The sequence below is a fragment of the Bradysia coprophila genome, unplaced genomic scaffold, assembly GCF_014529535.1.
Source record: "Bradysia coprophila strain Holo2 unplaced genomic scaffold, BU_Bcop_v1 contig_297, whole genome shotgun sequence".
Classification (NCBI taxonomy): Eukaryota; Metazoa; Arthropoda; class Insecta; order Diptera; family Sciaridae; genus Bradysia; species Bradysia coprophila.
In genome coordinates, this window is record NW_023503555.1 from 8,803,027 (window position 1) to 8,825,939 (window position 22,913).

At 35.4% G+C, this 22,913-nt stretch overlaps 2 protein-coding genes and 1 long non-coding RNA gene across 3 annotated transcripts in view; 2 read left to right on the top strand and 1 right to left on the bottom strand.

Moving 5' to 3' along the window:
• The window catches only part of LOC119079038 (ATP-binding cassette sub-family G member 4), a 46,704-nt gene extending 36,437 nt beyond the window's left edge, over positions 1–10,267 (top strand). Inside the window, exons 3-11 of the mRNA XM_037186825.1 lie at positions 4,214–4,288; positions 4,411–4,506; positions 4,566–4,702; positions 4,777–4,922; positions 4,992–5,230; positions 6,532–6,793; positions 6,881–7,032; positions 9,013–9,269; positions 9,339–10,267. Coding sequence (XP_037042720.1) covers positions 4,214–4,288; positions 4,411–4,506; positions 4,566–4,702; positions 4,777–4,922; positions 4,992–5,230; positions 6,532–6,793; positions 6,881–7,032; positions 9,013–9,269; positions 9,339–9,686 — 1,712 coding nt within the window. The 3' untranslated portion in view covers positions 9,687–10,267. The remainder of the gene's footprint in view (positions 1–4,213; positions 4,289–4,410; positions 4,507–4,565; positions 4,703–4,776; positions 4,923–4,991; positions 5,231–6,531; positions 6,794–6,880; positions 7,033–9,012; positions 9,270–9,338) is intronic.
• LOC119079143 lies at positions 3,021–21,082 on the bottom strand. The gene is made up of 3 exons (XR_005088109.1): positions 21,073–21,082; positions 10,785–10,789; positions 3,021–3,177 (listed from the first exon to the last, which is right to left on the bottom strand). It is a non-coding gene; the product is annotated as an uncharacterized LOC119079143 (long non-coding RNA).
• LOC119079037 (ATP-binding cassette sub-family G member 1) overlaps positions 14,799–22,913 on the top strand; it is a 51,290-nt gene continuing 43,175 nt past the window's right edge. The window contains exon 1 of the mRNA XM_037186824.1: positions 14,799–15,271. The gene's annotated coding sequence lies outside the window, so the exon portion shown is untranslated. The remainder of the gene's footprint in view (positions 15,272–22,913) is intronic.

The window sequence follows — 22,913 nt, forward strand, 5'->3', positions numbered from 1 at the left end:
AAGGCAAACAAAAGTCCTACTTTTCGTCACTTGTTGCGAAAATAACTATTTCGAAAACGAACAGCAATACAAATGTAAAGTGAGGACACATTCCATTTGTCCACTGAGAACATTTACTCTTATTCATTACTAATGAATCATTAGGCGACACACTTCAGTAAATCTATAGCTCGAATAACACAACTTAAACAATCAAATTCGATTAATAAGAAATAAGAAGCATTTTCTATGCTTCCTAGCTTGTTGATCAAGGTTTCGATACGTTCGTCTTTTTCACTTTCACAAACCGCATGCCATAAAAATCATTACAACTTGTAATGGACACTGTAATTACATCACATTTAATTTAATTTCATAATATTTCTCTAATTGATGCTAAATGGATGCTGTGTTAATTATGCCGTTTAACAGTCTCGACTTTTATTATCTGAAAAATTACTAGATAATTTACAGGCTTAATGTGTTCGAGCGCTCAATGAAATTCACTTTTTTCCCAACGAATCAAGCTTCAATATTTCATTTAAAATGAGAATAATTAAAAGAAAATTTCTTCGAAGCGTTACTCCGTGTTTAGAAGTTATGAATCACAATTCTCATGAGACGTAGATCACGAAAATTCTTTGGAAAACGCATCAGGTAATTTGATTCAAATATTCGTTCTAAGCAAAATCGGAAATGCAAATCGAGTGCTTTAGACGTGAATTGATTTATTGTAATCTGCTTACCAAGCAGAAACTATTAACTGGAATCATGGCGTCATTAATATGTCGGTAAAAACGTTAAACCTCGTTTACGAGATAAATCAATTTTCTTGATTTTTTTCTGTTTAAATATTGTGGAATTATCCTACCATAAATTACTTCTCTGTTGCAGTTTCGTAATAGTTCTCGATGGCATACTTCAAGAACCTTGGAAATACTTAGCAACATGATTATCAAATCTAGTACTTCTTTGATTGAATTGCTGATAGAAAAGCTGTTACTTCATTTGTTTTAAAACAGAATTTGCAATATAAGACTACAGAACGTAGAGCTCATCGCTAACTTTTGTTGTCGCTGTCGATAACAGATGATGTAACTGTCTACAAAAGACTAAATTCAGAGCGAGCAAAAATTTTCAGATCGAGCAAAACTTGGATTAATTAAGAAATTGACAGCTGAGTTCAGGCTTGCTTAAGTTTACACTTACAGACAACAGCGAAAACTGAATATGCTTGTCATCTTTTCGATTAGAATTTCTTTGGAACTGGGTAATATCTAAGAAGTACGTTCCAAAGATTCCAGGGCCTCGTTCCTTGACTACTGAAAATGACTGAAATTTATTCGCAATAATACTCACTCGTTCCCGGTCATTTGAAAGAGACGTGGCTGGCAGCACTGAGAGAATGTTGAAGCGAGATTACCTCAGTGTCGCCCACCAGATCCCTTCAAAACGTTCTCATCAATATAAAATGCTAAGTTATGCATAATTGATCACCAGAAAAAATCTGATAGAAATAGCAATTTCCTTGACATATTAAATGGCATGAGTGGACTGTGTGCACACACTTTCAACCGACGACTGGCGTAATGATTAAACACAATTTTCTCGATTCTAATTGAACCATAATGTTAGTTATAAAGTGATTTCAGATACTTTGTAACATATTATTGCGTACAGAAAAGAAAGCAGTTGCACCCATTTGGAAAATTGGAATTTGTTTGTGGCGGTGTTTTGTTGTAACATTTGTTCATTTTGCTTTAATTTTATCAAACGATTTAATTCTGTTGGTAAGGAAAAGGAGAGTTGAATGCAAAATCCATCACGTAGCTCGGGATAAAAATAAAAAGTCCCTTTTTTTCGTACGTTTATTGACCTCGGCTTCGCCTTAGATCAACAAACAGGCCCGTAGCTACGGGGGGGCTAGTGGGGGCTGAGCCCCCTCTGGACTACCTCTGAGCCCACCCTGGCAATGGATAAAAATGATAAAGTTGAGAAAAGGTGCTAACAGTCTCCGGATAGGATGTAGAATATATAGATTTTATCTTTTTCTCTTTCGTAGACTCAGTAATCTTGGTTACCTTTTAATTCATTCAAATTCATAACTGCCTTGAGTGGCAACTAGTGTGGAGTCAAAAAGAACAAGGAACATTGAAACCATTGAAACTAATGGAAACTCGAATTAAAAGTGCGATAGAATAAAGACATACAATCAATTCCAATTTGTAGATTTCATCTCTTCTTATATCAGCATTTTTGAAAATAATAAAACTCGAATCTCATACTAATGCTTAAGATCAACAATAAAACCAAAATTTGAAATTATGGAAATGTTCATGTCCTGTTGCAACGTATAAACTTCTAAACATAACTCAAAATAAGTTTTTATTTTTTGTGGGCTAATTCGTTTTATTCGTTCCACATCGATTTCTATATGACAGCATACATGTGTCTGTATGGAAGAATACATGTGGAACGAATAGAACGAGGGAAACGCATGAAACCAACAAAAAATAAAAACTTATTTTGAGTTCTATTTAAGAATTTTATATAAAATACAAATTATTTCTAAGTCCCAAACTTATACAGATCAGTTGCAGTCACAAAGAAGTCGGCGGCCAAAAATAAACGAGGCTCTAGTAGATTTTTTTATGCGGGACTCGTAATTCATGAGTATGATTTTGGGATGTGAGGGTAACTTTTGCGAATGAAAGTTTTTCGAAATTTTCTTCAGTAGTAAAATCGGCGAGCCCCATGCAATTTGAACTTAAGCAGTCTGGTTATGAAACTTAAATTTTCCCTGCTAACTTTTCAGCAGTCTACGAATTTTTAGAAGTTACCTGAAACCAGACAATTGCCATTGGATGGTCTAAACGGTAACTACTGTTTAGGTGTCTTGACTGAACATCTAGGAAAATTGTTAACACAGCTACGTTGCTACAACTTTAGTCTATCTCTAGATTTTTTTTCAATTTTCTCAAATTTTCGAGAAAGTTTAGTGAAACTAAAGAAAATTAAAGAACATTTTCTAAAAGGTAGATACTGATTTTAACTCCACTCAATGCCGGAATATCAAGATGGCTCGTAGCGCTTATTAGTGAGACAAAGAATGTTTTGAAAGTAGAAAATTGCAAAAATTTCTCGCTCGCTCCGCTAGCGAATATTACTTTACTTCATACATTTTTATAAATAATTTAACTCGACCGAATGCTTGCAATAAAATACACTAGGCAACACAGGTCATGTACAGGGATGGTGACATAGTGCGTTGGATAGGTCTTGGTGCCCTGAATACGGAACACACCTCCGTTCGTCCCAGTCACGTCTGTGTGGAGACGTAACCCATTAGAATATATGACAATGAAAGTGCACCGATTCGGTTGGCCGTTAGTGTGGTAAGGTATTCGGACCTCCTGAGTTCAAATAACAACTCTATTGGTCTCGATCACCTATCTGTGGTTCAGATCGAAAAAAAAATTTAACCACACAGTCAAAAAATATTCCTGGTCTGAACCACAGATGGGTCACCGAGATCAATAGAGTTGTTATTTGAACTCAGGAGGTCCGAATACCTTACCACACCAACGGCCAATCGGATCGGTGCACTTTCATTGTCATATATTCTAATGGGTTACGTCTCCACACAGACGTGACTGGGACGAACGGAGGTGTGTTCCGTATTCAGGGCACCAAGACCTATCCAACGCACTATGTCACCATACCTATACATGACCTGTGTTGCCTAGTGATATGTATGCATCATCAAGAAAGGTGATTGTGGGAAACCTGTTGGATGAATGGCTTCAAATTTCCTTCCAGAAAAAATAGCCTCTGCGGCGCCATTCATAATACATTTAATAAAAAATTAACTTTTTGTATTGGGCTTGAGCCCCCTCTCAGATTTGGTCCTAGCTACGGGCCTGTCAACAAAATTCACTCGGAGTTGATTACTGTGTAACAAACAGTGACTGTCCGCATGTATTCTATTTGATATAAATCTCCCGCATCCATTCCCAATTTGAGGTGATAGGAATCCGAATATAACCTGACGGGAAAAGTTTTCGTAGGAATGGAACCACATAGTAAAACAGATGCACATTAACTGCGTGAGTCTGGAATTGTAGAATTATTTCAAGGAATGTGAATGTAAAATTGGGAAAATTGAAACCCTGACACAAAGAACTAGGTATCAAAAAGAAACAAAAATTTTGATTTTTTTTTTCTTTAATTTCAGGAAGGAAGGAAATTCTTCATCGCATCAATGGAAAATTTCCTGGATCACAGTTGACAGCTATTATGGGACCATCAGGTAACGTTTTCTATTATTTTTCTCAAAATGCACCAAGTATATTGAAGGGTGAATCCAGTGAATCTGCTCCCTTCACACTTTTAAAAAGTGATCGTCTCAATATTAACGCCACATTTTTGCAGGCGCTGGAAAATCAACATTACTTGATGTGTTATCTGGCTACAGAAAAACTGGAGTTACCGGTTCTGTGTACGTTAATGGACGAATACGCAATTTAGGTAAAATTTCAATTTCTATTCCGTTTCCAATGCATTCCTCAAATTCATTGAATTTGCAGAGACATTCCGTAAAATGTCTTGTTACATAACACAAGACGACAGACTACAGCCGCTACTGACGGTACTAGAAAATATGCAGATCGCTGCCGATTTTAAACTGGGCAGCCATATGAAATCACATGAAAAAGCCGAAAGGGTAAGCGCAGTAACGTTAACGAAGTAACGTTAACGATTTAAATGTTGAATCCAATCGAAATTATCCATTTACAGATAGAAGAGATTCTAACTGTTTTGGGACTGTACGAGCATCAAATGACATTATCTGGCCGATTGTCTGGTGGCCAAAAAAAAAGACTATCAATAGCACTGGAGTTAATTAGCAATCCAACGGTTATGTTTCTGGATGAACCGACAACGTAAATTGCTTAAAATTCTTGTCATAATAATTCTCTCTCTTCATTCGCAATTCTTCTTTGTTCTCACAGAGGTCTGGACAGTCACTCGTGCACACAAGTTGTTAATCTTCTGCGGTATCTAGCGAGTCAAGGACGCACCATCATTTGTACAATTCATCAGCCATCTGCTAAGCTATTCCAGGAGTTCGAACAGGTCTACGTTCTTTCTCAAGGGGAATGTCTTTATCAAGGAAGTGCCAACAAAATTGTACCATACTTGCAATCTGTGGAACTACCTTGTCCCAAGTACCACAATCCGGCGGATTACAGTAAGTGAATAATTTCCTTAATATTTGGTAAATTTTCGAAATTTGTGAGGATAATGTAGGCATAAGACCAAATATGATCAAAATTTGAATCAACCTCAGATACATTTGGAATCATTTATCAGTTCGGATCGGAGCCTTGTATATCTGTGAGTTCTGTAAAAATTTGTGATTTTCAACAGCACCATTCGGTGCACTAGGTGTCAAGGCACCTAGGTTACTGAGTGAGTGCTGAAGAACTTATCGGGGTTATAATCGGTAGAGATTGAAACTCTAACACTAATAGTACAAAAAATTGGTCCCATATGAGTGTAAGAGGAGCTCCAAGTTTAAAAATGACGATTTTTGAAAGATTGTCTCCCTGCAGATTCATGTGTGATTTCCGAAAATCGTATTTTTAAACTTGGACGGTCTTCACCAGCTTCCCTTACACCTGTGCGACCAATTCTACTATAAGAATTACAACCTCTACCGATTACAACGCCATTAACCTTCTACAGACGGCAAGCATATGACCAGAATTATTATCCGATCTATGCATAACTTCCATCGATCAAAATATTTTTAATCGGTTGATTCATAGCACTGTCGAGAGTGTAATAGAGCTTTTCATTATTTTTGTCGTTGTTATCGATAACAGATGAATATCTGTATGTGACTGGATAAGCTCTCCTAGGTGACTTGACTCCTAGTGCACCTTATGGTGCGGCTGAATTGCTCCGAGTGTGTACTGACAGAGTTGTTGGTTAGCCTTTCACAGGTAGTCGGTTTGACTTTAACATCAGTCCCATTTAATAAATGAAAATTGCCTGGAGTTATGCTACTATACGTTACACTGTAGCCAATACATGTGTCTCCTCTAATGAGAATTTGGTGAACGTGTAACGAATTAACTTTCTCGTAGTGAGTACTTAGTAACTGGATCATATGTCATTTATTTCGACGAAGAATTTTATCTCGTTTTCGAAGAATTACTCTACAGACCCCTATCAAAACTTCACGTGTGTGATTACGCGTTTTATTAATGTAGATACGTCCGCCAATGCCATTCGAAAACAAGACGAAAATTTAATTCGTTTAATCGATTACAATTAGCATTGAACCTTAAGTGTGCTCTCAGTCTCATAAACAATAAACAATATTGAACCGTCGACTCTGCTGACGCATTTCGGTTTATAATTTATTCATTTGGTTTCATACAATGCATTTGAATCTATAATGACCATTGGTTCACAATCAATTGTTTTTTTTTGTTATGAATTACGTTGCGCTTTTCATTTCAACAAAATCCTTGCCACTTTCAGTTATCGAATTAGCATGTGGAGAGTATGGAAATGACAAAATTAGTCTAATGGTACAGAGTATGGAAAATGGGGAATGCATCCAATGGCTGAATGATCCGTCTGCCATTATGAAATTGGAAGACTTACGAAAAATGTATCCACTGTCGACGAACTCAAAGGAAAACAATGCATTGGAGGCTACTAGTGCGTTTAATCAATTGAAAATATTGATGAAACGCGGTTTTCTAAAGATGGGCAGAGACACCACATTGACGCATCTGAGGTGAGTCTGGAACAAGGAGGCTTGTTGTCGCTTCAACTATGTGAGGCAAACACATTTTTTTGGACAAATTTTCTTTCCATTCTTCAGAATTGGTGTAAATGTTTTCGTTGCCTTGATGCTGGGTTGCCTATTCATTAAAGCTGGCAATGAAGGATCTCGAGTCCTGGACAATTACAATTTACTCTTTGCTATTTTAATTCATCAGGGTATGACAACCATGATGTTGACAGTGTTGACTTGTAAGTTTGGTCTTTAATTTTTAGAAGTGTGAGCGAGACTTGTGCAATGAAAAACTTAATTCAACGAATTGTGCTCGTCCAATTTTTTTGTGACATTGAAGACACGTCAGGTTTATAGAGAAATGTTGATGCGACATGTATGGTAAGCAGGGACTATTTTTGGTAGACCACTTTCTCGTAGTTTCTTGGATTTTTTTAGGAAAATTTAGAAAAGTGTAGGAAAACTGGAAAATTTAAGAAAATGAGCGAAAATGTCCCAAAAGTAGTTCCTGATGTCGAGTGATGAAGGGGTTGCAGAAATTCATTTCTCTAATAATTCGCTAGACACATACATACAAAAATGTATGGCTACTTATCGAGGTAGGTCCTGGCATTCGAAGACTAGACACTTCTTAATCATTTACCAAAATATTACGGCATCGGTGCCCTGACCATCTTTGAGAAAAGTTTACTAGATTTTCTCGAATTTTCCTTAATTCCCTTGACTGTTAAGTCAAGGATCTTACGTAAGAAAATACGCCTTGAAGTTCACTATGATCTATTTTACGAAATGTACGAAATGTAAGCAAAAATCGTAAAATACGGAAATGTCTGTAGCGCTTTATGGCACGATAACTTGAGTAACTGTGGACCGACTTTCAAAAAATAGGTTTCAATCGACGAGGAATGAAATTCCTGAGGTCAATACCGACCTAATGCTCTGGGAGTCATTCCCAAAAGAATTTTTGTCTGGCCTTTTATTGACACGAACAAAAAGAAATCCAGAATTGTCAATTGTCAATTTGAGAATTTTTTGATTTTAATGGACGAGCAGTAACATTTTTGGAGGCAAATTCGTATTCCTATTGGTCGGTAACTTGGGTAACACGGTGCGGTTAAATGAATTTTAACTGAGCATTTCGATGCACTTTTGATATTTTTGGATATTATAAATCAGCTCGGAGCCCTGAACAAGGTTCCACAAAAATTTTTGATTTACAACCGTACCGTTGGTGACATTGGTGAAAAACTGGTTGTGGTTCAATCGATAGTGCCTGAAATTCAAATAACAATTGTACAAGTGAAGCCGGCAGAGACACACTAAAGTTGAAAAAACGTGATTTTCAAACAGTCATAGAGGCATGGATACTTGAGGGATGAAGCTAATAAATAGTTGTAGCGGTAGAGCAACATTATCTCTACCAATGACCAAAAAAATATTTTTCGAGACCAACGTAGAGGTCGACAGTAGCTCAAAGTTTTTCCCTCATATTTGGTAGAATTTGCATGTTTCAGAGGCACCTGAGACACACTTATTAAAAATTTTTGTAATTAAAATGGTTAATTCTGCAATTCTGGAAGTCTCAGCTGTCCATCGACACCACACTTGCAATGACTCATGTCAACAGTGCCTATATGTTGTGTGAATAAGTGTAATGTGTTCTTCTACGACAAAATTTTGTTAAATAGAAAAAATTCAGAGAAAAATTTTCGATTTTCGAAAATATTCTTGACTTTCTCGAATCTCGAAAATTTTTCTCATTTTCCTCGAAAAGAATTTCTGAAAGGAAGGAAGTGCTTCGAAAGGTTTGGATCGTCTTGTGGAGTAGTAATTGAATGTGTCTGATCAACATAAATTCTTGTGCATTATCGACGAGGTGTTTCATACGTAGCAATAGAACGAAAATGTTAGTGGTCATTCGCTAGTGTCAATAAAGGGCGATGCACAATTTATGAAAAGTTCACAGAATCCTGCACACTAACTAGCCTCAATACTAACAAACACACACGTGTAGATTAACACTGTCAATTTGGCACCCAAGTCGGATAGTGTTGAACGTTTGAAGTAGTTCCAGCCAGTGGTCCTGCCTGAACTTAGATTCATACAATTGTTGTTTGTTGGTATCGAGCCTATTCTACAACTTAAACTATCGAACCACTGTAAAGTGGTATAGATCCTCTTGCCAACCGACAATTAAAAAGAAAATAAAATCATTTCAGTTCCCATGGAGCTGTCGATTCTCCTCAAAGAGCACTTCAATCGATGGTATTCGCTGAAAATGTATTACACATCTGTGACACTCGTAGACGTTCCCCTTTCCATTTTATGTTGCATAATATTCACCGTTATGATTTATGTACTGAGCGGACAACCGATGGAACTTTCCCGCTTTGCCATGTTCTTCGCTATCAGTCTGATGCTGGACTTTGTTGGCCAAACAATGGGACTGTGTGTCGGCGCTTGGTTCGATGTAGTAGTACGTGGAATTTCTGACCTTTCGATACATTGAAGTGAGACATTTAAAAAAATCTTTCGTCTCTTTCAGAACGGAACCTTCTTGGCACCGACCTTATCCATTCCAATGATGATGTTTGCCGGTTTTGGCGTTACACTGCGTGACATTCCAAGCTATATGAAATGGGGCACATACATATCGTACATGCGATACGGTTTGGAAGGATATGTGGGAGCGATTTACGGCAACGACAGAGAAAAATTAGAATGTGACGAGGCGATGTACTGTCACTACGTAAAGCCCAAAAAATTTTTGGCGGAAATTACGATGGAAGGCGATCAGTTTTGGTACGATTTGGTTGCGCTGTTGATCATCTTTGTGTTCTTCCGAGTGTGCGCATATCTTGTGCTACGGTGGAAAGTTATATCTGTGCGGTAAAAGAGTGAGCGTGTGTGCGTGCGGTCGGGTTCATTAATTAATTGTTTTTAGACTGAAATTGTTTAAAGAAAAGAGGCGGGAAAAAATGTAACAAAATGACAGGATCGTACCTTTTGATTTAATGTAATCACGGCAGAGTAAAACCAGGCAGGATGTAATTAGTTTGAAAATATTCAATGCTGTGTAAACTGACAATAATTTTTTTTAAAGATAGAAAGACCGGTGTACATACCCTTAACGATAAACGATCAATAATTTTAACGAAATTTAATGAATAATTTTTTTAGAACAAAAAAGGTGCAATTGTCGTATAAGTAAACATTTTTTCGATATATGTTCGATGGTTGCATTGACTTTACCAAAAACGTTTTTTTTTACCCTAGCGTAGACCAATTGAGTGAAAAACCAAAATTTCCAATTTTTTTGCTGTAAATACTTTGATGGGTTCGTTTTATATTTTTAATATTAAAATTGAAATACTGGACATGTAGCGTAATGTATTTTTACACCAAACGTTTATCTGCCAATGAAATTTTTATACAAAAAAAAAAAAAATTAAAATAAAAAGACCATCGCAGTCATTGTGGTTTTTCTATTTCCCAATCACAACTGGTAGATTGTCATTGTTCATAACTCATGAATTGGAGCAAAGCAGAAAGCAACTGGGGCCGTTGTCGCAAAAATCCATTGAACTTTCCTGTAATGCTCATTCAAAATTGTAGCGTCGATTTCAGTTCAGTTGAAATTACGGACTAAAATACAGTTAGAGTTACCAATAGCCGCCATAATTCTTTTTTACTGCGATACGGCCTAGTGAAATAATAGCGATTGGCGTAACATCCTCATATACAAACTTTGGATGAGCATACATTGGACTGGGACGTCCCCAACGTTCGGCTGAATTTGAGTGCAGCGTAGAGGTAAGTGGACATACCAAATAAAATCCATTGATTTGAAAATTGCTACGCTACGTCACCTACTGAATCAAATGGGAGCTAGCAAGTGTGCGAATTTGTTAAAATTGGATACATCAGCGATTAGTATAGGAATTTTCATATCCATGTACGTTAACAAGCCGTTCACATCAAGTGCAGGGACATGTTCTCTTCAGTAGAGCACTTACGATTACATTAGAATAGGTGGGTGAAGTCAACTTTGCACTTAAGCCTCAGATGGACAGGTTGTGAATAAATCGTGCCATTAGTTGTATGATGTATACAGTCAAGGCTGTGAAAACGAAGGTGGCGCCTTATGAAAAAAATTAGGACTAGTTATGTGTTGAATTTCATATTTTCTATGAAAATGAACATAATTCGCCCCTTTACAACTGATGAAAGTGACACTTACACAAACACTGATGGTAATGGAAACCCAGAGAATGGATCAGAGTAATTGCGAATCCGGAGGTAGATTCATTTTTCTAATGTTGCCATATTTACTTCCGACTAATGTTGTTGCACCTGCTAAGTTTGTTTAGAATCGAATGCACCTCACCACAAGCTGCAACTTGACGAAACATAACGAAACTAAATTCACATTAAAGTAGGAATCCGAGAGAACCTGCACATTTACCCCATTTTGTCCCATGAATAGTTTTGACTTAAGCTCATAGATGGAGCTGCTCGAAATGATGTTTACGTCGATCTGGCTTATTAGAACTAACTTGAAGATAAGAATTTCGATCATACACCAGGTAAAGTGTCAATTATTAGGAATCGTTCATAAAGTATGTCACTATTTGCGTCTCTTTCTATCACTTTTTTATCCATCACGCGTGACAGGCTTTATGAATGATTCATGAAAAATTAGGCCCTCCTTGCGTGTCAGACATTTGGTGAGTTAAGAGGTAAGGACTTGCGTCACGTTTTCTTATAACGCAAAGAGCATGAGACTACAAGACATACCAATTCTTCCCATATAATAGTTTTTTTCAACTTGGCGTGTGTAGAGTAACAGTAGTCTTTTACATAACTTTTACATAACAAAGCGATTAAAACTCTTGAGAATTTCGTTGTTCCGAGGCGTAGTCAACAAATACACGAAAACAAGACAAATAGATTGAAAGGCAATATCGCAGGAAGTGGGAAAATATTCAAAAAATAGTCTCTACATTCAAGTGACCCGACTCACCCAAATGGTGGGGCCTAGTTGAATTGCAGAATATTTAGAAATATATTTTAGAACTGCAAGCTTATGTACTCACACATAGATGGCTTAAGCTGCAAAGCTTTTGAAAAAGTTGGGTTGATAATGCTTTACATACACTCGTTCAAAACACACAGCAAAAAATCCAAGACTTCGTATACGTTTGTGAAAAAGCTACTTTTAACGTTGCGTTGAAGATTATGTCGTTGAAGTAAGCTTTACGAAAACGTTCATTGAAACAATAAGTCTCTGAAATGTTTACCTTCACGAACTAAGTAATTATTTGAATTGATTTGAATGAGGATTTTTTATGATTCTTTTTTGTCTTGTTGGATTTGAAAAAGCTTGAGTCAGTTAAATAAAATTCCAATTATCAAACTCAACGGTAAAACAGGAGAAACGCCGTTGGTATACTCATAAATCTAATCAATTGAAGTTGGCAATTTTTTGAAGTGGGGATGACCGATAACTAATCTATACAACCGGTGAAATCATCGCACTTCAGTCATGAGTGGTACTCTGAATAAGGTACTGAAACTGCATCGAACAAATTATGGCACTGTGAAAAAATCTAGAATTTATTTTCATACAAATTAGTACTCTATTTGGGAGCTGTCATTCGAAGCTCTTTTGCTTGAGGTGCGTGTCTATTTCCTTCACTTCAAAATAACTGTTATAAAAATAAATCTAGTAATTACAAAATCACTCAACACAAGATGCAAACATTTAACTCAAATGAACATAAACCATTTAAAAAAAAAAGAGTTCACCCATCTGATCAACATGCTATGTAATTAGTTGAGGGTAAAAGCATTTCATCATATGGTGGAAATGGTTCAAAGCGTTTTATTAATAAACCACACCAAATTCAGAGGTTTTCTCTCAACCGTTGTTCATTAAGCGCTGAAAAGGGTTAGATGACTGGGGCACATACAAATTTAAGCGGCCCAAATATTGGTCGAATGAAGTTAGAAGTTAGAAAGAGACTATATGGGCTGGGTAGCCGTAATATTTCAATATAAAACAGTTCGCATTGCACGTGAAGACAGAGAAACCAATTATGGATTTTAAAGGATTTATAAGATGAGTACACAGAAAAATCCATGAAAAATGTTGTTCGGTCCACAAGTTGCAAAATGCGTGAAAAATGTGTTTAATCACAGTCTAAAGCTAATAAAATTTACATTTTATTGGTATCTTTGGTAAGTATATTACCAATAGAGCTGAGTTTGGATCCTAATAAGATGTAAATTGTTAACTTTGGACTGCGATATACACATTTTTCACGCATTTTGCAACTTGTGGTACACTGACAAAAAAGATTCGAAAAACTCACCTGTAGCAGGTAACTTTGTCTTCAGGTTTTATGATGGTGCAGAGACATTTACGCTTGATGATGTTCGAACAGTGAACAAATCTGCCACAGCTGTAGCGCCCCATACAAAAAATACAGCTGCGGCAGATAATGTAGATTACCTGGAGACAAAGTTATCTGCTACAGGTGAGTTTTTCAAAACTTTTTTGTCAGTGTACGAACATCATTCTTCATGCATTTTTCACCAACTGTGTAGCCTATAGTTCTGAAATTCATGAGTCAATTTTTTAGTTACTCCACGCATTAAGAGGCACCGGTACTAAGCTAAAATTTTAGCCTACATTTGTGTGCCTCGTATTTCATTTTTGATGATATCTTTTCATCAGAATCCTTTCCGAAAAATGTACGACCGCAATAACGACCACGAATGTGGTACATTAAAAGTAGTTTTGGCTGTAGCCGTTTGACTGGCTCTAAGGAACGTGAGCAGTTTAACGAAATTTTCATAAACTGCTCAGTTTTCTCAGGACTGGTCAAACTTCTGCAACCAAAACTAACATTTTTGAAAAAGAAATCTGGTGGAAAAATATCATCAAAAGTAAACAAAAATCCAGGGTTTAAAAAAACGCCCAAATGTATACTTTTCAGTAAAGCACCGGTGCCTCTAATAGTGGTCAAGTCTAATGAAAACGATGGCGTCGAACTTCGACGGTCGAAAGCTATGAGTTCTGTAATAAAATTGTACGTCCGACGAGTCGTCGCTATCAAAAAGATTTTAGTTTAGATCCAACTCGAAACGGAAGCTCCTAAAGGCTACTTAATCAATTACAAATTGATTAAACATTTGAAACCACAAAACATCCTGAACCTACAGGTACATTCATTTAGACCACAAATGTAAAAAAGCAAGCAATAGGCCCAAGTAGATAGACTCCGTGGATGTTCGACCAGCTCGAACTACTATCTTTAATAACAATAAAACAAACTCGAAAATTCATCAAATTCTTCGACTTGTCCATATCCCGATAATCATTGTACTATTGAGAATATGTTGGCAATTACTCATAAATTGTTGAGGAAAAATGTATAGTTAGATGGAACAAAATTAATGTGCAATGCGGAATTCATCAGTTATATTTTAATAATTTAATTGGACAAGTGATTTGATTACAATGTGCCTAATGTTTCAGGTTTGCATTTCAATTGGTCGAACACAATTTTCTATTATTAGACACTAATCAGTACAACGTTTTCTAATAACACACGGTTTAGTGGCAAACATTTTATTTTCGATAACTGCAGCTGGTTTCTATTATTTATACACTCGATGTGCAACCTTCTTCGTTAAATCAGTCAATAGAATTAACAAAGCCAAAGAGAGAAAAATGGATGGTATCAGAACGAAGAATACGTCATTCATAAGCAGATATTCTTAACGGGAGGCATCAACATAAATTGTGATAGTGTGTGCGACTTACAGCGATATTATATTGTTTTCCATAAAACGAAATTTCTGTATCGCTTAAGAAAATAATACATTCGCGCACACACACATTAATTTCACGTTGATGTGAAGGAAAATAATTTTTATTTTAAATTTGAATTATAAATGCTGGAAGCGAAACAGTTATTCATTATCTGTTTACTGCATCAGTCTGTTTATGGAAGTCGTCGCGTACGGACCCATTAAACAATTTTTTTGTCTTCTGCTTTTTGTTTTGTTAAATTTTGGTTGCTTAAGAGATAATCCGTTTCTCTGTTGAGTGGATGATTGTAAACTTCGGTTACAGAATAAAAGAATTATTGTGCTGTGCATGGAAGTCGAGAATAATGAGATGGATGTGCGTTTAGAATGTGTGTGAAAATACAGTAACGAAATCTGAAAGAGAAATCCAATTGATTACGAAGAAATTGTGTTTTTTTTAGAAATTTTATTTTTACTGTTTTGACGGGAGGAAATTGAGTGTCGTTAAAAAGCGATTTTGTAAATTTTATGCAAATTTGAAATTTTATTGAACTAATCACTTCCAACTGAGTTTGTGATTCGAGAACATAAAAAGTGGTTTGATTAGCCGACTTTACACAACCAACTCAGAAACCGTTCACAGCGATTTTCAAATACAGGGTAAGTGTTCGACAATAAGCAACGCCTTGTGGCTTTAACTGATCATGTCATTTGAAAGGTGATCGTAGGACGTAACTGAAAAAACCATTACATTTTACCGGAAACGCACTCAACAGCATTTCCGATTAAGTCGTTTCAAAATCGCGGGATAATTTTTTATTAATTTTTGCGGCTCTTTATGCTCATAACACTGTTAAACAGATGTGACGATGATGTATATTTACCAGTCGTATCACAACAAAATTGTTTGCGATTTTTCCAAAATTCTATGAGTTTATCAGCGCAGTACAACTCTTGGGCACACAGTGGTTGAATGGAGTTTAAATAAATTTTGAATGAACTTTTGATGTGCTTGATGTCTTACTGATTTTCGGCCATTCCGTGCACAAGGAGTCAGGGCACCAACGAAGTGAGTGTTGGAAAACAGATTGTGGTTGTAATCGGTAGAGGTTTTAATTCTAATTGTACAAAAAATGGGCCCATTGGTGTAAGGGAAGCTCGTCCAAGTGGTCCAGTCTTAGCTGGAGACTCGTCCAAGTATAAAAATGACGATTTTCGGAAGGTCGTTTCCCTGCTGATTTATGCATGGTAATGATAGAGAAGCATGTCTGCTACTAATTGCAAACAAAAAATGATTGAAAACGGTCTGCACTGTTTTACTATTGGATCTATTACTTCATTTAATAAAACTATTTTCCAGATATTTTAATTTGAAATCTTGTACTGCATTTTTAGAACATTTGTTTTGCTTCATAAAATTGCATTAGTTAGAACTTGCCGCTTATTCTTAAAATCGTTATCGATAACAGATGATAGCCGTCCGGTGCAACTTCGCACAAAGAAAAGCTGGAAAGAGAATCAGACGCAAAGTTTGTTTCTTTACTTAATAGCTACTGAAGATCAAAATTTGCAGAAATATTTTTTGTAATGGACGGTGTGATGAACTTCATTTTCTTCTTTCAAAAGTCCACGAGAAAGTAAAGGTTTGTTGACGTTTTGTCTGATCACAGTTCGGTTCCGTTTAGAAAATGTCTATTTTTTGTCTCTTGTTGTAACAGGTGCGAAAATAGAAAATTTCTAACCCAAACTGTCACATTGTTTTTGTTTAGAAAAGACTTTTCTGAAAAGTTGATGTTTTGCTTTCATGCACAAAAGCACCACGCAGACATGAAAACCGTTTTGTCAAAGCACTGTCAAGCACCGAAGCTGACTTTGACATCACTCAATTAGAAGGCCAAAAACACACCTGTTGACTATTTTTTTAAATTTTTTGATAGCCATTGCATGAAAAAGAATAGCCAACTTTGATCGGTTTAGTCCTCTATTTGAGTGACGTCAAAGTCAGCTTCGGTGCTAGACAGTGCGTTGGTTTTGTTCACATCTGGAAGAAATAGGAAATTCTGACTCGAAAGATTCGCGAGCGAAAGCTATTGTTGGAATTTCCTATTTTCTTCCCTCTGTAAACAAATAACTATTTTTGGAATAAACAAGTGATAAATTTGTACTGATTGAACACCCTGTCCCAAAGCTATTTCAATTCTTTTTCAAATCTCTCATTCTAATTGTATGATAATTTATTCTTATCAAATGTGTGATACTAAAAATGGTTGATGTGGGTTTTACTCTGGCATGGTGAGAATGACGACTATAAAAATATATTCAAATTTCATAAAATTGACTCTCTTGACTCATTCGACTGTTTTACTGACGTATAAATTGCGTATGTTTCGTGCTTGGTAAGAATTTTGGTGTTCAAAAGGTCAATACGCTGAACTACAAAAAGTGGAGTAGTTAAATAGGACTATGAGTTAAATAGTTAACTGTGGTAAACATCAAGTATATATAAGTGAAAATTATGTTTCGCTGAGTTGGAGGTTACCTAAACCAGTTGTATGCAGAAAAGAGAGATGCAAGTGAGCAAAACAAGTTGAGAATGAGATGTAGACGAAAAAAATTGAAGAGGAATATCCTCGGTGATTGAATTATTACTCGTAAAGACTTTTGAAGATAGTTGTTAAATTTCCTAATCATCACTCCCTACTCGACTCACAGCCAGACAGGACTGGACTGGCTCAAAAAGTCACTCAGGGAATATGTATATTCAACTTATTTGTAAAAGGCTCAAAAACTTAAAACCTACGGGAAACCGGGACGGACATACTGCTAGTATTGTATAGATATGAATTAACACTTCACATACCAACAAAGTGTTGAACTGTGTAGGCGCTGCTGAAGCTATTCTTGATATAGACAGACAATTAGAATTTAAAATTTTATTTTGCAAATACCACCAATAAGAATGGCATAGGTACTTTCGACGAACTAAAATTTTCACTCGGTTACATCAACGCACTTCAAGCATGAGTGGTACGCAAAAAATGTGTACACAGATTTCATACAAAGTTGTTTGGTAGCCGTCATAGAATGAGTTGTGAAAAATTTGGTTCTGGTATATGAAGAGACATAACAGATATTGGCCATGGCATAGCACTTCTCCTAGCACTTCATAAGAAATATTTAGCGAATGATGGTATCTGAATAGACTTTGTATTTCTTCCGTATAGGAGGCATGCTTTTTTCGTACATACAACACAAGTAAGTGTTACGGAGGCTGTTTGACGTCTGACATGTAAGTGTGAATGCTATGAGCAGTACTATATGGTCATGTAATGTCAACTTACATACATGTAAGCAAATTTAAACATTTTTTAAGTAAAATTTAAATTGAAATACTGAGACAAGTAACCATAGCGCTGCTATTAGTATGAACATAGAAAATATTAGGAGACTGATGGAATCACTGTAGGTAGGGTATATGTTTCTTTTGTACGGATAGATGACTTGTGTTCGTTGTATGAGCTAAAACATGCTAAAAATCGTATGTGGTAGCTCTTATCACTAAAGCCTGTGAATTTGACGTTTATGCTGTCGCTGTGTCTTTACAGTTTGTTATTAGAAACAAACTGCTGGCAACACTGAGGTAAATTGACTCAAATTTACTTCAGTGTTGCCAGCCAGATTCCTTGTGGTCATTTAAAAGGGTCCTGACTGGCAATACTGATGTAAATGAGAAACCGGAGATTTGTATTTAAGTTGTAGGAGAGTTTTGAGCTTTTTAGTTTTGTTTCCGAATTATTTCCAAAATCTTAGGAAGTATCACCAACAGAATGCCATAGTTTTCAAAATTGAATGCTGTGTCAATCCAATTAGCAACGTGTTCGGAAATGTGTATATCGCATGTTGAATCAATGGAACGAATTTAATTTTAATCACTGAAAGTTATAATCGAGATATAATAATTCGTTTCCTTTACATCCATAAGAATGAATAGTGAGTAACGCAAAACAGCTAGCTGTTCATATTTAAGAACTGCCGTCTGTTTATCGACAAAGACAACAAGACGTTGACCTTTGCAGACAGTAAAATGTTTGCTTAAAATATTGAAGTAAAGGATTTTGTAATCTAACCACCTTTGAACAGAGAAGTAACAGAACTATCGATCATACGTCTGCTGTGTAAAATTTTAACAACAGGAACGACATGCAATCTAGCGAGGTACAGTCAAATGTACAATAAATGCGTTGCGACTATGTGAATTACTCATTGGTACCCAATGATGTATTCTCCTGATTTATTAAAAAATAATATCAAAAATTTCGACAGAATAAACAGAAAAATGATCGTCGTCCAAAGGAACTGCGACATTACAGAACAAAAAAAAAGACAAACTCATCGTACGATAAGCGTCATAGAAAATCCAAGAGTGGGCCATAAAACTTTATGTAATAAAAAACAAGAATATTTTTTTGTCTCAAAAGGAACGTGACATTACACATGGGAGTGACCTAAAACCAAATCTAATTGTTGCGTCATTGACTTCTAAAGAACATCTTCAATGATTTCCAAATTAATAAAACAGATTTTTTATTGCCCATGCTAAATCGTTTGCTAAATCCAGTTGTATTGTGTCAGAACCCGAAATGATTTTGCATTTTTTTTTTTTTTTAAATGAAGATTTTTAATGAGATTTCGTAAAACGTTTTGTTACTATGGCACGATGCGACGTTACCATTGGCACGTAGACAATAAAACGGTCGAAACGTTGTCGAAAGAATAATGGAGGAATATTCTTTGTGTCATTACTGTCCTGCTCAAAACTGTCTTGATAGGAAATTTTTTGTTGAGACGTGTGGAATGCACTCCTCGCCTTCGACTCGAAATACAACCTCCCCACACCCATCCACAAAAAATGTCCCATCAAGTCTGTTACTATTGTAAATGTTACAAGTGATAACTACAAGTCTTAGAGAGAGAAGTCGCTTTCTGAACCGATTTTTACAACAAAACGTTGGGCCAGAAAGCGACTCTACTAATCGGTTACTCTCTGTTAACATTTACAAAATATATTACACACTTGTCACGAAAAAGTCGAGGCTTGCCGAGACTGATAGTGACAAGTGTGTATTCTATTTTATCTGTCTAGAACGATAATCTCGAGCTTATCCCTCTAGGGAGTTTTTGTTTATCTCGATATATCTGTTCTCGACAGATAAAATATGATATGCACCTATTGCCAGACTGTTATTTTGACGTATAGGCATTGTGGCCCACGCAGGTGCATAATATATATTATCGCATACGCGGTGTGATTCCCCGAAACAATTATTCACCTAGGATATATAAACAAACATTATACTTCTGTAAATTGTCAAAGTGTCATTCGCATATCTTGTTGTCTCGTTTTCGCTTATGCGATAAAAAAGAATCCCAACAAAAATCTCTTCGAGAAAAGTGAGACGCAGTCTTTGAAGTAAAATTTCTAAAAAGAATGATATCGCTAGAGTTGACGCTTTCAGCTTCGTTACGCAAAAATTAAATTTTACACCCAATTAGTTCAAACAAGCTGGCTTAGTTTTTCTCATCATCTGCCAAATAATTTTTACCAAAAAAAATTTGACTGGAAACAACAAAAATTATACCAAAAACGTCTGCGTCGCAAAGTGGCAGATGTTCAGGAACAGACCTGAAAAAAAAATGTATCTGTCACATGCGACGCAGACTTTTTTGGTAAAATCTTTGTTGTTTCCAGTCAAATTTTTTTTGGTAAAAATTATTTGGCAGATGATGCGATAAAACTAAGCCAGCTTGTTTGAACTAATTGGGTGTAAAATTTAATTTTTGCGTAACGAAGCTGACACTTTAATTTAATACATATTACACTTTTCTCGAAGAGATTTTTGTTGGGATATCAGTCGTTTTAGAATTGTAGTCAACACTGGTTTTTGTAACAGTTTACAGCTCTAATTCAAAAATTTGACGAAATTTGAAAATTTGACGAAGAAAGTAACTCTCTATCTGCCACCATTCAAGAAATAACTCTAAGACCCTAATTGACCCACCCATTTCTAACTTTCGTCATTTTTCACATATGCCAATCTGTTCTACTCGTAAAAATCTGAGACTTTGCCGAAGAAAGTAACTCTCTATATCTCATCAGCCAAAAAATATTAGTCCTTTCATCCTACGCTCGAGTAGCTCAAAATTTGATCACTCTGACCACTCTAGCTCAACCGAATCTGCACCAATGTTTCTAATTATTTGTTTGTTTGATTCGTGTGGCGAATACCTTTCAGTTGATGGATCGCGCCTCTTTAGGTTTCAATACAGCTAAGCTACAGCCGAAAACGCGTTCCCGACCCTCGAAAACCACACTCAGAAACCACTTCAAGGCCAATAAAACAAAATGCTGATTTTTCCTGTGGCGTATCACATTATCATTTTTGTGCCCACCCTGAGGCTACTGCAAAATTTCATGGAAATTGGCTGACTAGTTTCCGAGATCGACCGTCGATAGATAGATAGATAGATAGATAGATAGATAGATAGATAGATAGATAGATAGATAGATAGATAAAGATAGATAAATAGATAGAAAAGATAATAGATAGATAGATAGATAGATAGATAGATAGATAGATAGATAGATAGATAGATAGATAGATAGATAGATAGATAGATAGATAGAATAGATAGATAGATAGATAGATAGATAAAGATAGATAGATAATAGAATAGATAGATAGATAGATAGATAAAGATAGAAAAATAGATAGATAGATAGATAGATAGATAGATAGATAGATAATAGATAGATATAGATAGATAGATAGATAGATAGATAGATAGATAGATAGATAGATAGATAGATAGATAGATAGATAGATAGATAGATAGATAGATAGATAGATAGATAGATAGATAGATAGATAGATAGATAGATAGATAGATAGATAGATAGATAGATAGATAGATAGATAGATAAGATAGATAGATAGATAGATAGATAGATAGATAGATAGATAGATAGATAGAATAGATAGATAGATAGATAGATAGATAGATAGATAGATAATAGATAGATAGATAGATAGATAGATAGATAGATAGATAGATAGATAGATAGATAGATAGATAGATAGATAGATAGATAATAGATAGATAGATAGATAGATAGATAGATAGATAGATAGATTAGATAGATAGATAGATAGATAGATAGATAGATAGATAGATAGATAGATAATAGATAGATAGATAGAATAGATAGATAGATAGATAGATAGATAGATAGATAGATAGATAGATAGATAGATAGATAGATAGATAGATAGATAGATAGATTAGATAGATAGATAGATAGATAGATAGATAGATAGATAGATAGATAGATAGATAGATAGATAGATAGATAGATAGATAGATAGATAGATAGATAGATAGATAGATAGATAGATAATAGATAGATAGATAATAGATAGATAGATAGATAGATAGATAGATAGATAGATAAAAATAGAAATAGATAGATAGATAATAGATAGATAGATAGATAGATAATAGATAGATAGATAGATAGAAATAGATAGATAGATAGATAGATAGATAGATAGATAGATAGATAGATAGATAGATAGATAATAGATAGATAGATAGATAGATAGATAGATAGATAGATAGATAGATAGATAGATAGATAGATAGATAGATAGATAGATAGATATAGATAGATAGATAGATAATAGATAGATAGATAGATTAGATAGATAGATAGATAGATAGATAGATAGATAGATAGATAGATAATAGATAGATAGATAGATAGATAGAAAAATAGATAGATAGATAGAATAGATAGATAGATAGATAGATAGATAGATAGATAGATAGATAGATAGATAGATAGATAGATAGATAGATAGATAGATAGATAGATAGATAGATAGATAGATAGATAGATAGATAGATAGATAGAAACATACAAAGTAAGTTGAAAGATTTTGATTGTTTGGAAAAAGTCAATTTGGTGTATTTTGTATGAAAAGTGACCAATTTCAAAACGATGTATCTCCGTCCATTTTAAATCGGAGTGATAGCTCGTATTTGAAGCGAGAATATGATAGAATAGGTTTTGTGGGGATTCTAAAGGGCAGAAACTGAAATGTTCGGCTATACATAGTTGCCGCGTCTCAAAAAAATTTCTTCGTTCTTTTTTTGAAAGTTAGACTGCGTCAAGTCCTCCGCTATCGCTCCGGACATGATGTGAACGTATGACAAGCCGTCTCGGCAAGCCTCGACCGCTTTG